The sequence below is a fragment of the Salmo salar genome, chromosome ssa21, assembly GCF_905237065.1.
Source record: "Salmo salar chromosome ssa21, Ssal_v3.1, whole genome shotgun sequence".
Taxonomy (NCBI): Eukaryota; Metazoa; Chordata; class Actinopteri; order Salmoniformes; family Salmonidae; genus Salmo; species Salmo salar.
In genome coordinates, this window is record NC_059462.1 from 40,274,905 (window position 1) to 40,287,301 (window position 12,397).

Here is a 12,397-nt window from a genome sequence, read left to right on the forward strand (position 1 = left end):
AAAATATGTAGATTTTTTTTCTTCACTTTGACATTATGGAGTGTTTTGTGTAGATCAATGACAAAAAATTACAATTAAATCTAGTTCAATCCCACTTTGTTACACAACAACATGTGAAAAAAGTTCAAGTGGTTGTAGACTTTCTATAGGCAATGTACCTTCCTGACGTCGGAGCTCTTAGGCTCTGTGGTCCAGGTAATGATGCGAGATACAGCCAGTCGGGTTTCACTGGAGTTGACAAAGTCTGTAGGATCCATCTGTCTTGCCAGTGATTCTATGTACTTCAGAATGGCCACCTTCACCTGCGTGATACACACATGGTTTAGCTTCAAGATTCACACAGTATTTAGCTACATGATTCACACAGACTGTTAATCTACATGATTCAAACAAAGTGTTAAGCTACATGATTCATACAGGCATTTAGTAAGTTTACTATTAAAATGTTTGACAATATCACCATGGCACTGTGTCTACTGGTATTTGAAATCATAAACTCTTAGAGCCTGAACCAATCCCTAAAACAAACAGAGAATCATCTAGCTAGGTGACATTCTATGCAAACTGTACCTTGAGGTTGGGTGTCTGTGTCTGGTCAACAATGAACCTCATCAGGATGTTGAACTGGTGATCAAACGGAAAAGACTCCCTAAGGAGAACAAAAACAGAAAACACTAACAGTTAGTGTATGAAATGACTCTCAAAAGGTGTTTTCACACACTGAGCAGGGTCAAATCAAACTCTACTGAGGTGGCCATAGTTGGGTCATTCTTATCAAACTGTCCATTTACAAAATGTCCTCTTGAATCACAAAAATTAGGATCTATACTTCTCTATTTCATAATTATGTTTTTTGATCAGATATTATCGATTTTACCAACATTTTCACCAAATGATTATTACGTAACAGTTTTCGAAGTCCAAAAAGTAATAAACAAATCAATATTTCAAATATATATATATTTTTTTTACATTGCTCACCTAATGAAAATGTGTGAGTTAAACATAACACTGAAAATAAAAATATTTCAAATTAAATTATACAAAAAATGTAACAATTAAATCTGACTTTTTCCCAATTAAAACTCTTCAGCCGTTTCCATAATGAGAAGGCCAAGTGGGGTAAAGGGGTTGTTTGAGAATAAGAACCTAATTTTGAAGGCATATAAGTGAATTATTTTACTTAATTTGTGCTCTTCTAAGTACTACTCCTCTAGGTGATGCATCATGGGTGAATAAAACTTGGGAGTATTTACAGGAACTTGAAAAAGTGTTGGGTAATGAGACATGTCCAGACACTATGTTTATACGTAATACATAGAGTTGAAGTCGGAAGTTTACATACACCTTAGCCAAACACATTTAAAAATCAGTATTTCACAATTCCTGTCATTTAATCCTAGGTAAAATTCCCTGACTTAGGTCAGTTAGGATCACCACTTTATTTTAAGAATGTGAAATGTCAGAATAATAGTAGAGAGAATGATTTATTTCAGCTTTTATTTCTTTCATCACATTCCCAGCGGGTCAGAAGTTTACATGCACTCAATTAGTATTTGGTAGCATTGCCTTTAAATTGTTTAACTTGGGTCAAACGTTTCAGGTAGCCTTCCACAAGCTTCCCACAATAAATTGGGTGAATTTTGGCCCATTCCTCCTGACAGAGCTGGTGTAACTGAGTCAGGTTTGTAGGCCTTCTTGCTCGCACACGCTTTTTCAGTTCTGCCCACACATTTTCTATGGGATGGAGGTCAGGGCTTTGTGATGGCCACTCCAATACCTTGACTTTGTTGTACTTAAGCCATTTTGCCACAACTTTGGAAGTATGCTTGGGGTCATTATCCATTTGGAAGACCCATTTGCGACCAAGCTTTAACGTCCTGACTGATGTCTTGAGTAGAGGTTGACCGATTAATCGGAATGGCCGATTAATTAGGGCGGCTTTCAAGTTTTCATAACAATCGGTAATCGGCTTTTTTGGACGCCGATTATGGCCAATTACATTGCACTCCACGAGGAGACTGCGTGGCAGGCTGACCACCTGTTACGCGAGTGCAGCAAGGAGCCAAGGTAAGTTGCTAGCTAGCATTAAACTTATCTTATAAAAAACAAATCAATCTTAACATAATCACTAGTTAACTACACATGGTTGATGATATTACTAGTTTATCTAGCGCGTCCTGCGTTGCATATAATCAATGCGGTGCCTGTTAATTTATCATCGAATCACAGCTTACTTTGCCAAACGCGTAATGATTTAACAAGTGCATTCGCGAAAAAAGCACTGTCGTTGCACCAATGTGTACCTAACCATAAAAATCAATGCCTTTAATAAAATCAATACACAAGTAAAAAATGTTTTACCTGTATATTTAGTTAATATTGCCTGCTAACATGAATTTATTTTAACTAGGGAAATTGTGTCACTTCTCTTGCGTTCTGTGCAAGCAGAGTGAGGGTATATACTACCCACCACTGCGACCTGTACGCTCTCGTTGGCTGGCCCTCGCTTCATACTCATCGCCAATCCCACTGGCTCCAGGTCATCTACAAGACCCTGCTAGGTAAAGTTCCCCCTTATCTCAGCTCGCTGGTCACCATAGCAGCACCCACCTGTAGCACGCGCTCCAGCAGGTATATCTCTCTGGTCACCCCCAAAGCCAATTCCTCCTTCGGCCGCCTCTCCTTCCAGTTCTCTGCTGCCAATGATTGGAACGAACTATAAAAATCTCTAAAACTGGAAACACTTATCTCCCTCACTAGCTTTAAGCACCAGCTGTCAGAGCAGCTCACAGATTACTGCACCTGTACATAGCCCATCTATAATTTAGCCCAAACAACTATCTCTTCCCCTACTGTATTTATTTATTTATTTTGCTCCTTTGCACCCCATTATTTCTATTTCTACTTTGCACTTTCTTCCACTGCAAATCTACCATTCCAGTGTTTTACTTGCTATATCGTATTTACTTCGCCACCATGGCCTTTTTTGCCTTTACCTCCCTTATCTCACCTCATTTGCTCACTTTGTATATAGACTTATTTTTCTACAATATTATTGACTGTATGTTTGTTTTACTCCATGTGTAACTCTGTGTTGTATGTGTCAAACTGCTTGCTTTATCTTGGCCAGGTCGCAATTGTAAATGAGAACTTGTTCTCAACTTGCCTACCTGGTTCAATAAAAGTGAAATAAATCAAATAAATAAATATGCAGCAGTTTGGGCTGCCTGGCTCGTTGCGAACTGTGTGAAGACCATTTCTTCCGAACAAAGACCGCAATTAATTTGCCAGAATTTTACATAATTATGACATAACATTGAAGGTTGTGCAATGTAACAGCAATATTTAAACTTAGGGTTGCTGCCCATTCGATAAAATACGGAATGATTTCACTGAAAGAATAAACGTTTTGTTTTCAAAATTATAGTTTCCGGATTTGACCATATTAATGACCTAAGGCTATTTCTGTGTGTTATTATATACTGCTCAAAAAAATAAAGGGAACACTTAAACAACACAATGTAACTCCAAGTCAATCACACTTCTGTGAAATCAAACTGTCCACTTAGGAAGCAACACTGATTGACAATAAATTTCACATGCTGTTGTGCAAATGGAATAGACAACAGGTGGAAATTATAGGCAATTAACAAGACACCCCCAATAAAGGAGTGGTTCTGCAGGTGGTAACCACAGACCACTTCTCAGTTCCTATGCTTCCTGGCTGATGTTTTGGTCACTTTTGAATGCTGGCGGTGCTTTCACTCTAGTGGTAGCATGAGACGGAGTCTACAACCCACACAAGTGGCTCAGGTAGTGCAGCTCATCCAGGATGGCACGTCAATGCGAGCTGTGGCAAGAAGGTTTGCTGTGTCTGTCAGCGTAGTGTCCAGAGCATGGAGGCGCTACCAGGAGACAGGCCAGTACATCAGGAGACGTGGAGGAGGCCTTAGGAGGGCAACAACCCAGCAGCAGGACCGCTACCTCCGCCTTTGTGCAAGGAGGAGCACTGCCAGAGCCCTGCAAAATGACCTCCAGCAGGCCACAAATGTGCATGTGTCTGCTCAAACGGTCAGAAACAGACTCCATGAGGGTGGTATGAGGGCCCGACGTCCACAGGTGGGGGTTGTGCTTACAGCCCAACACCGTGCAGGACGTTTGGCATTTGCCAGAGAACACCAAGATTGGCAAATTCGCCACTGGCGCCCTGTGCTCTTCACAGATGAAAGCAGGTTCACACTGAGCACATGTGACAGACGTGACAGTCTGGAGACGCCGTGGAGAACGTTCTGCTGCCTGCAACATCCTCCAGCATGACCGGTTTGGCGGTGGGTCAGTCATGGTGTGGGGTGGCATTTCTTTGGGGGGCCACACGGCCCTCCATGTGCTCGCCAGAGGTAGCCTAGCTGCCATTAGGTACCGAGATGAGATCCTCAGACCCCTTGTGAGACCATATGCTGGTGCGGTTGGCCCTGGGTTCCTCCTAATGCAAGACAATGCTAGACCTCATGTGGCTGGAGTGTGTCAGCAGTTCCTGCAAGAGGAAGGCATTGATGCTATGAACTGGCCCGCCCGTTCCCCAGACCTGAATCCAATTGAGCACATCTGGGACATCATGTCTCGCTCCATCCACCAACGCCACGTTGCACCACAGACTGTCCAGGAGTTGACGGATGCTTTAGTCCAGGTCTGGGAGGAGATGCCTCAGGAGACCATCCGCCACCTCATCAGGAGCATGCCCAGGCGTTGTAGGGAGGTCATACAGGCACGTGGAGGCCACACACACTACTGAGCCTCATTTTGACTTGTTTTAAGGACATTACATCAAAGTTGGATCAGCCTGTAGTGTGGTTTTCCACTTTAATTTTGAGTGTGACTCCAAATCCAGACCTCCATGGGTTGATAAATTGGATTTCCATTGATTATTTTTGTGTGATTTTGTTGTCAGCACATTCAACTATGTAAAGATAAAAGTATTTAATAAGATTATTTCATTCATTCAGATCTAGGATGTGTTATTTTAGTGTTCCCTTTATTTTTTTGAGCAGTGTATTATAATTAAGTCTATGATTTGATATTTGATAGAGCAGTCTGACGGAGCGGTGGTAGGCAGCAGCAGGTTCGTAAGCATTCATTCAAACAGCACTTTCCTGCGTTTTCCAGCAGCTCTTCGCTGTGCTTCAAGCATTGCGCAGTTTATGAATTCAAGCCTATCAACTCCCGAGATTAGGCTGGCAATAATAAAGTGCCTATAAGAACATCCACTAGTCAAAGGTATATGAAAGACAAATGGTATAGAGAGAAATAGTCCTATAATTCCTATAATAACTACAACATAAAACTTCTTAACTGGGAATATTGAAGACTCATGTTAAAAGGAACCATCAGTTTTCATATGTTCTCATGTTCTGAGCAAGGAACATAAACGTTAGCTTTTTTACATGGCACATATTGCACTTTTACTTTCTTCTCCAACACTGTTTTTGCATTATTTAAACCAAATTGAACATGTTTCATTATTTATTCGAGACTAAATTGATTTTATTTATGTATTATATGAAGTTAAAATAAAAGTGTTCATTCAGTATTGTTGTAATTGTCTTCATTACAAATACACATATATAAATCAGCTGATTAATTGGTATCGGCTATTTTTGGTCCTCCAATAATCGGTATCGGCGTTGAAAAATCATAATCAGTCGACCTCTAGTCTTGAGATGTTGCTTCAATATATCCACATAATTTTCCTTCCTCATGATACCATCTATTTTGTGAAGTGCACCAGTCTCTCCTGCAGCAAAGCACCCCCACAACATGATGCTGCCACCCCCGTGCTTCACGGTTGGGATGGTGTTCTACGGCATGCAAGCCTGCCCCTTTTTCCTCCAAACATAACGATGGTCATTATGGCCAAACAGTTCTATTTTTGTTTCGTTAGAACAGAGGACATTTCTCCAAAAAGTACGATCTTTGTCCCCATGTGCAGTTGCAAACCGTAGTCTGGCTTTTTTATGGCGGTTTTGGAGCAGTGGCTTCTTCCTTGCTGAACGGGCTTTCAGGTTATGTCAATATAGGACTCGTTTTACCATGGATATAGATACTTTTGTACCAGTTTCTTCCAGCATCTTCACAAGGTCCTTTGCTGTTGTTCTGGGATTGATTTGCACTTTTCGCACCAAAGTACGTTCATCTCTAGGAGAAAGAACGCGTCTCCTTCCTGAGCAGTATGATGGCTGCGTGGTCCCCATGGTGTTTATACTTGCCTACTATTGTTTGTACAGATGAACGTGGTACCTTCAGGCATTTGGAAATTGCTGATTGCTGATTTCTTTTGATTTTCCCATGATGTCAAGCAAAGAGGCACTAAGTTTGAAGGTAGGCCTTGAAATACATCCACAGGTACACCTCAAATTGACTCAAATTATGTCAATTAGCCTATCAGAAGCTTCTAAGGCCATGACATCATTTTCTGGAATTTTCCAAGCTGTTTAAAGGCACAGTCAACTTAGTGTATGTAAACTTCTGACCCACTGGAATTGTGATACAGTGAATTATAAGTGAAATAATCTGTCTGTAAACAATTGTTGGAAAAATGACTTGTGTCATGCACAAAGTAGATGTCCTAACCGACTTGCCAAAACTATAGTTTGTTGACAAGAAATTTGTGGAGTGGTTGAAAAAAAAGTTTTAATGACTCCAACCTAAGTGTATGTAAACTTCCGACTTCAACTGTATTATAGTTGAATGTAAATATAAACATTTTATGATTTATGGACAAACTACAGCAACATACAGTATTTTGTGTTTTATTCAAACAAGTTTGGTTTTCTAAATGATGTTTTTTATAAAATGACCCGAGAATCTGAATTTGGTGTGAGAATGTACAAAATTCAGGCGAAAATGTCAAATGTATTTAAAATGAGATACTTTCCCAAAAACTAGACATCTTAGTACTCAGAATGATAGTTGATCATGGTTTTGTAACTAATTTTGCTATAGACATTTTAAAACTGGTTTCATGAGAAACCCCCAAGTGCTTGAACAATGTTGAAAAGGAGTGTAAAAAGACAAAATCCAAGCAAGCACAGTGTGGTTTGGGTCGGCATAGTGAGAAAATGGTTAGAGATGTTATCGGAGGGGGGATTTAGAGGTCCATACCTGGTGATGTCCAGAGCCTTCTGGACCTTGGCCTGGACAGACCCCAGCAGGTCAGCTCCCATCTTCTTCAGTAGCTGGGTGAGCAGGACGAACAGCCAGTCCTGCAGGTCTTCTCTGTGCACCAAGATAAAGTCCAACAGAGTCTCCAGAAACATACTAAACACCTGAGGGACACAGACACACACACACACACACACACACACACACACACACACACACACACACACACACACACACACACACACACACACACACACACACACACACACACACACACAAAGCTACCATCAACACCTGACAACATAGCACCTTTATAAAAGTAACAACACAGGCAACAGGTGTCTGTACAGTAGAATATTGAAAGAATAAAAACACACACTTACTCTCTGTTGTTAAAATCCACACCAAAGCAGACCATGCAACAAAACACTCAATTAGTTTTCAGACAAATCACTGCAAAGCAATGGGTTTTTTAATGTCAAAAGTAAAAGTTATGAGTGAGTGTATCAATGTATTGATATGAAACTTTCAAACAACACAGGTGAACCTACCTTGCTGTGTGGATCTGCAAACATCCTGCTGAAGATCTCACATAGTCTCTTCAGCTCCACTCGGCTGCAACACACAAACAGCATCCACCGGCAGACATTAGTAAACACAGGCAGACATCACTAATAGATGTCAGAGAGGCTTGATTTAAAGCAGCTCCTTCAGGAGACAATGCTGCTGGCCTCACAGGGAGAACAGGCAGACATCAATAATAGATGTCAGAGAGGCTTGATTTAAAGCAGCTCCTTCAGGAGACAATGCTGCTGGCCTCACAGGGAGAACAGGCAGACATCACTAATAGATGTCAGAGAGGCTTGATTGAAAGCAGCTCCTTCAGGAGACAATGCTGCTGGCCTCACAGGGAGAACAGGCAGACATCACTAATAGATGTCAGAGAGGCTTGATTGAAAGCAGCTCCTTCAGGAGACAATGCTGCTGGCCTCACAGGGAGAGCAGGCAGACAAAATGCCTTGTCTCACTCCACTTTACCACCTGACGGGCGGCTTTATAGCTGCAGGGTCCTCGTGACCAGTCATTTCTCCCCCAATTAAGGAAAGCTATGAAAAGAAATACCCTGCTGAACTCTCCTTGGCAGGATGTCCTCTTTAAAAGTTGAACAATTTCAAAAAGGAAATGATCATTATATATGAAAAAGAATCAAGACTACTTCAAACCCTATCCACAGCTGGCAGAACATTGTTAACAACATCACTTCTACTATCTCCAATGCCATCCAAAAATACTTAGTGAACTATACATGACGGAGGTAGGAGCAGATCAGCATAGTTACAGCAGGAGGACACATACAATGACATGACTTCCAAAAGGCCCAACCCCCTGGCCCCGGACCCACCTGAGTATTCTTTGGTTCTTGAGTAGGTTCTGCAGACCCAGCAGCCCCTCCTTCCTCTCTGACCAGTTGGAGCTGGCACAGTGGTTTAGCACCTCCGCCACATCCTCCGTTTGACGCAGGTAGTGAGGGATACCTAGATAATAATAATAATATATACACCATTCAGAAGATTATTTTATCCAAGTGCATACATTTTAGTCTGTGTGAATCTAGCAGGACCCGAACCCACTACCCTTATGTTGCTAGTTCCATGTTCTTACTATCTCAGTAACACATACCTCCGTTCCTGGACCCGTACGAGCGCTCCGAGCATGCGCTGGACGCATCGCTGTTAGCATCGTCGTCAGAATAGATACCCGGAGACTCATACCGCCGCCTCATAGGCTTCCTCTGTTCGGAGAGAATGGGAAGGGATGGGTAATGGTGAGGTCATTGTTCATAGGACCAGGAGAGAAGTGGGACAGGCAGGCTAGAACTGTGGTCACTTGGTCACTCAAACTCAACCAGGAAGTAGGATTTAATGGGCTACGCTACGATGCCATTCACAATGAATGAGGTAGCCATGCAATTTGTTCCAACTCTTGATTTTTCATGATTGATATGAACATGCAGAGAGATGATTAAATGATGTTATAAGAATGCCTATTGTTAATAATATTTTATTGAATAATAAACTAAAATCTGCCAGCAATTGCTTTTGGCCAAATAGCAACATTTAGTGATGATACTTTGAATTTTTGTTGATTAGTGAATAGAATGAATAAACAAACGGTACACAAATTGGACAACTACCTTATTTCTGGAGTCTCCTAATAGCTGAAATTACAGGCAACCAAGCAGGAAAGAGAAAGAGGGATATTTTAGAGGGAAAATATCATGACTGCAGTCCTGCTTGGCAATAAGATAAGACATGTTTTTATCTACATGGTAACAATGTTGACTTTCTTGCAGCCAAAGTCTTTCTTGGAATATATACTGACATTCTGATTGCCATACACAAACACAGGCTTCATTTCATCTCATTACATTTTACTACTCAATGCAGTCTTTTCTGACAAAGGAAAAACAACCTGGGATTCATTTGTTTTTAGGAGGGCCCACAGTAAATATCTAAACACTGACTTAAAATGCATATGGTTTCCACATCAAGTCCTCAGCTATTAACTAGCATGCCTTAATGAGGGACTGACTAAGTGTCACTCTACCTTAAGACAAACGATAGTGATATCTTCAGAACTGGCAGCTGGTAAAAGTTGATTGGTGACTTACCAGTGCATCAGCCACAGCAGCCTCCACCTCAGTGCCAGTGTTGAGGACTCTCATGGCATTTACTGAGGCAGAGATACGGTCCTGGTGAATCAAACCAAACTGATCTGGGGGGGGGTGAGTGGAGTAACACAAGAGAAAGTCAATGGGATCTTGCTCTAGGGAGACAAAAGGCAATTTGATGGGGTTTACAGACCATACACCAAAAAGCTTGAAACTAAAACACCAGAAAGCTTGAGTGATATGTATACAATGAATGGTGAAATAAAGATGACACCAACAGAAATCACCAGAGAATAATTAGTGCTAACTTGAAATGAAGATAAAAGAAACTGACACTTGCAAACGGGGAAATAAAGAACTCTTATATGAGATACTCAATACACTGAAGTACAAATACATCATACAATGTCCAAAAAGTCACTAACAAGGAGAAAATCATACAGATGGGGACAGGCCTTTTGATTACACAGTAACACAAGCTTTAAAAGAAAATCACAAAACATCATATTGAAGCACATAATATGACAAAGCAGCACGCTTACAGATCTCCTCCTCAAAAGTTTGAACAAAATATTGCCTCCTGTGGCAGGGTGGGCACAGCCCTCACAGCAACATGTATGGACTCATGCTGGCATAATCACTAAATGTGGATAGGAGGGGGTGGGGCATGCAGGTCACCTGACTGGCCGTGGGGGTCAGCCGTGGATAGGGCGCTGGTAGAGCGGGAAGTACGTCGGGAGGCTGTAAGGGACAGGAGGGGTGGATGACACCCGGGGCGTTAGTGACACGAACGCTACAGGCACCGTCCTCTGTAGTTGACTCAGGCTCAGTGCCTGGCTGCATTAATCCACTATGATTATGAGCAACCAACCACATCTACAACAGTCTGTTTAGGAGGGGCGGGTATCCCTCATGTATCCCACTTTGTCCCTCTTTTGTCCTTTTTTTGTTGCCCCCCATGACAAAGCAGTGACAAAGTTGTGTCATTTTCTGTGATGTGGCAGCAGCACAGGAGAGAGCTGAGAAGCAGGTCAGCAATGGACATTGAATAGGATGACACATACAGTACACTGTTTACTGTAGTCACTACCTTGTTTTTCTGCCTCTTGATTTACATTTATTATGAGATGTGCCAAATCATTTTTCATTGGACCAAAAACAGAATCCTAGAACATCCAGAGATTTTCGTGATCTTTCCATTTTGCTGGTCATTATATTACACATACAAAGGCACACAAATACTTAAATAGCTTAAGACTTGGAGAATTCCCAACAAGACAGACAGAAGACAGTACAGTGATTATATTCCAGAACCTTCGAGAGGGTTAGTGCATGCAGAGTAGATCAGAGCAGGCAAAAGAAGAGGTCTATACCCCTTAGTTCTAGAGGGGGATCTTCTATCTAGACATCCTGGGGTGTACAGGGAGGCTGGGACAGAGAGTAGGGGTCTAGAGGAGGGGACTGAGTGGCTGAGGAGTGGGTACTAGTGGCCCTTGCTGCTTACAGGAGGCCTCCTGGTGTCCGGTTGGTCGTGGTACTCACCAAGAGGCCTCCTGGTGTCCGGTTGGTCGTGGTACTCACCAAGAGGCTTCCAGGTGTCCGGTTGGTCGTGGTACTCACCAAGACGCTTCCAGGTGTCCGGTTGGTCGTGGTACTCACCAAGAGGCCTCCAGGTGTCCGGTTGGTCGTGGTACTCACCAAGACGCTTCCAGGTGTCCGGTTGGTCGTGGTACTCACCAAGACGCTTCCAGGTGTCCGGTTGGTCGTGGTACTCACCAAGAGGCCTCCTGGTGTCCGGTTGGTCGTGGTACTCACCAAGAGGCCTCCAGGTGTCCGGTTGGTCGTGGTACTCACCAAGACGCTTCCAGGTGTCCGGTTGGTCGTGGTACTCACCAAGAGGCCTCCAGGTGTCCGGTTGGTCGTGGTACTCACCAAGAGGCCTCCAGGTGTCCGGTTGGTCGTGGTACTCACCAAGACGCTTCCAGGTGTCCGGTTGGTCGTGGTACTCACCAAGAGGCCTCCAGGTGTCCGGTTGGTCGTGGTACTCACCAAGAGGCCTCCAGGTGTCCGGTTGGTCGTGGTACTCACCAAGACGCTTCCAGGTGTCCGGTTGGTCGTGGTACTCACCAAGACGCTTCCAGGTGTCCGGTTGGTCGTGGTACTCACCAAGAGGCCTCCTGGTGTCCGGTTGGTCGTGGTACTCACCAAGAGGCCTCCTGGTGTCCGGTTGGTTGTGGTACTCACCAAGAGGCTTGAAGCCCCGAGCAGGGCTGGTGTCTCGGCTGCTTTCCCTAGAGGTGTCCCTGCTGCAGCCCTGACTCATGCTGGGCCGGGGGATACGGCTCCTCGCTAGCATGTGGTAGGAGGAGAGAGGAGTACCAGGAACAAGAGCTTTACCACACAGCCTGGCTGTCAGTAGGGCAGTAGAACACAGGTTTGGGGTTAGTGAGGTGAGACCTGGGGATGGGGACCGGGGTAAGAGAGGGGGTGAGGGGGAGGAGGACTCTGGGGCATGGTGGTGGGTTGGAGTCTGCTGGACATCAGGTTCAATTTTAGAAACTTAAG

At 43.3% G+C, this 12,397-nt stretch overlaps 1 protein-coding gene across 26 annotated transcripts in view; it reads right to left on the reverse strand.

The window, feature by feature from the left end:
• LOC106582358 (CLIP-associating protein 1-B) overlaps positions 1-12,397 on the reverse strand; it is a 145,406-nt gene that overhangs the window by 17,920 nt on the left and 115,089 nt on the right. For 11 of the 26 annotated variants that reach the window (XM_014165398.2, XM_014165394.2, XM_014165396.2 and 8 more), the window contains 11 exons: positions 12,077-12,181; positions 10,511-10,573; positions 9,833-9,936; positions 9,356-9,379; positions 8,842-8,953; positions 8,564-8,696; positions 7,713-7,776; positions 7,545-7,547; positions 7,162-7,325; positions 571-649; positions 159-302 (listed from right to left, as the gene is read on the reverse strand). In XM_014165398.2, the coding sequence (XP_014020873.2) occupies positions 159-302; positions 571-649; positions 7,162-7,325; positions 7,545-7,547; positions 7,713-7,776; positions 8,564-8,696; positions 8,842-8,953; positions 9,356-9,379; positions 9,833-9,936; positions 10,511-10,573; positions 12,077-12,181 (995 nt within the window). The remainder of the gene's footprint in view (positions 1-158; positions 303-570; positions 650-7,161; positions 7,326-7,544; positions 7,548-7,712; positions 7,777-8,563; positions 8,697-8,841; positions 8,954-9,355; positions 9,380-9,832; positions 9,937-10,510; positions 10,574-12,076; positions 12,182-12,397) is intronic. The other 15 variants (XM_014165403.2, XM_014165410.2, XM_014165412.2 and 12 more) reach the window with 6 other exon arrangements.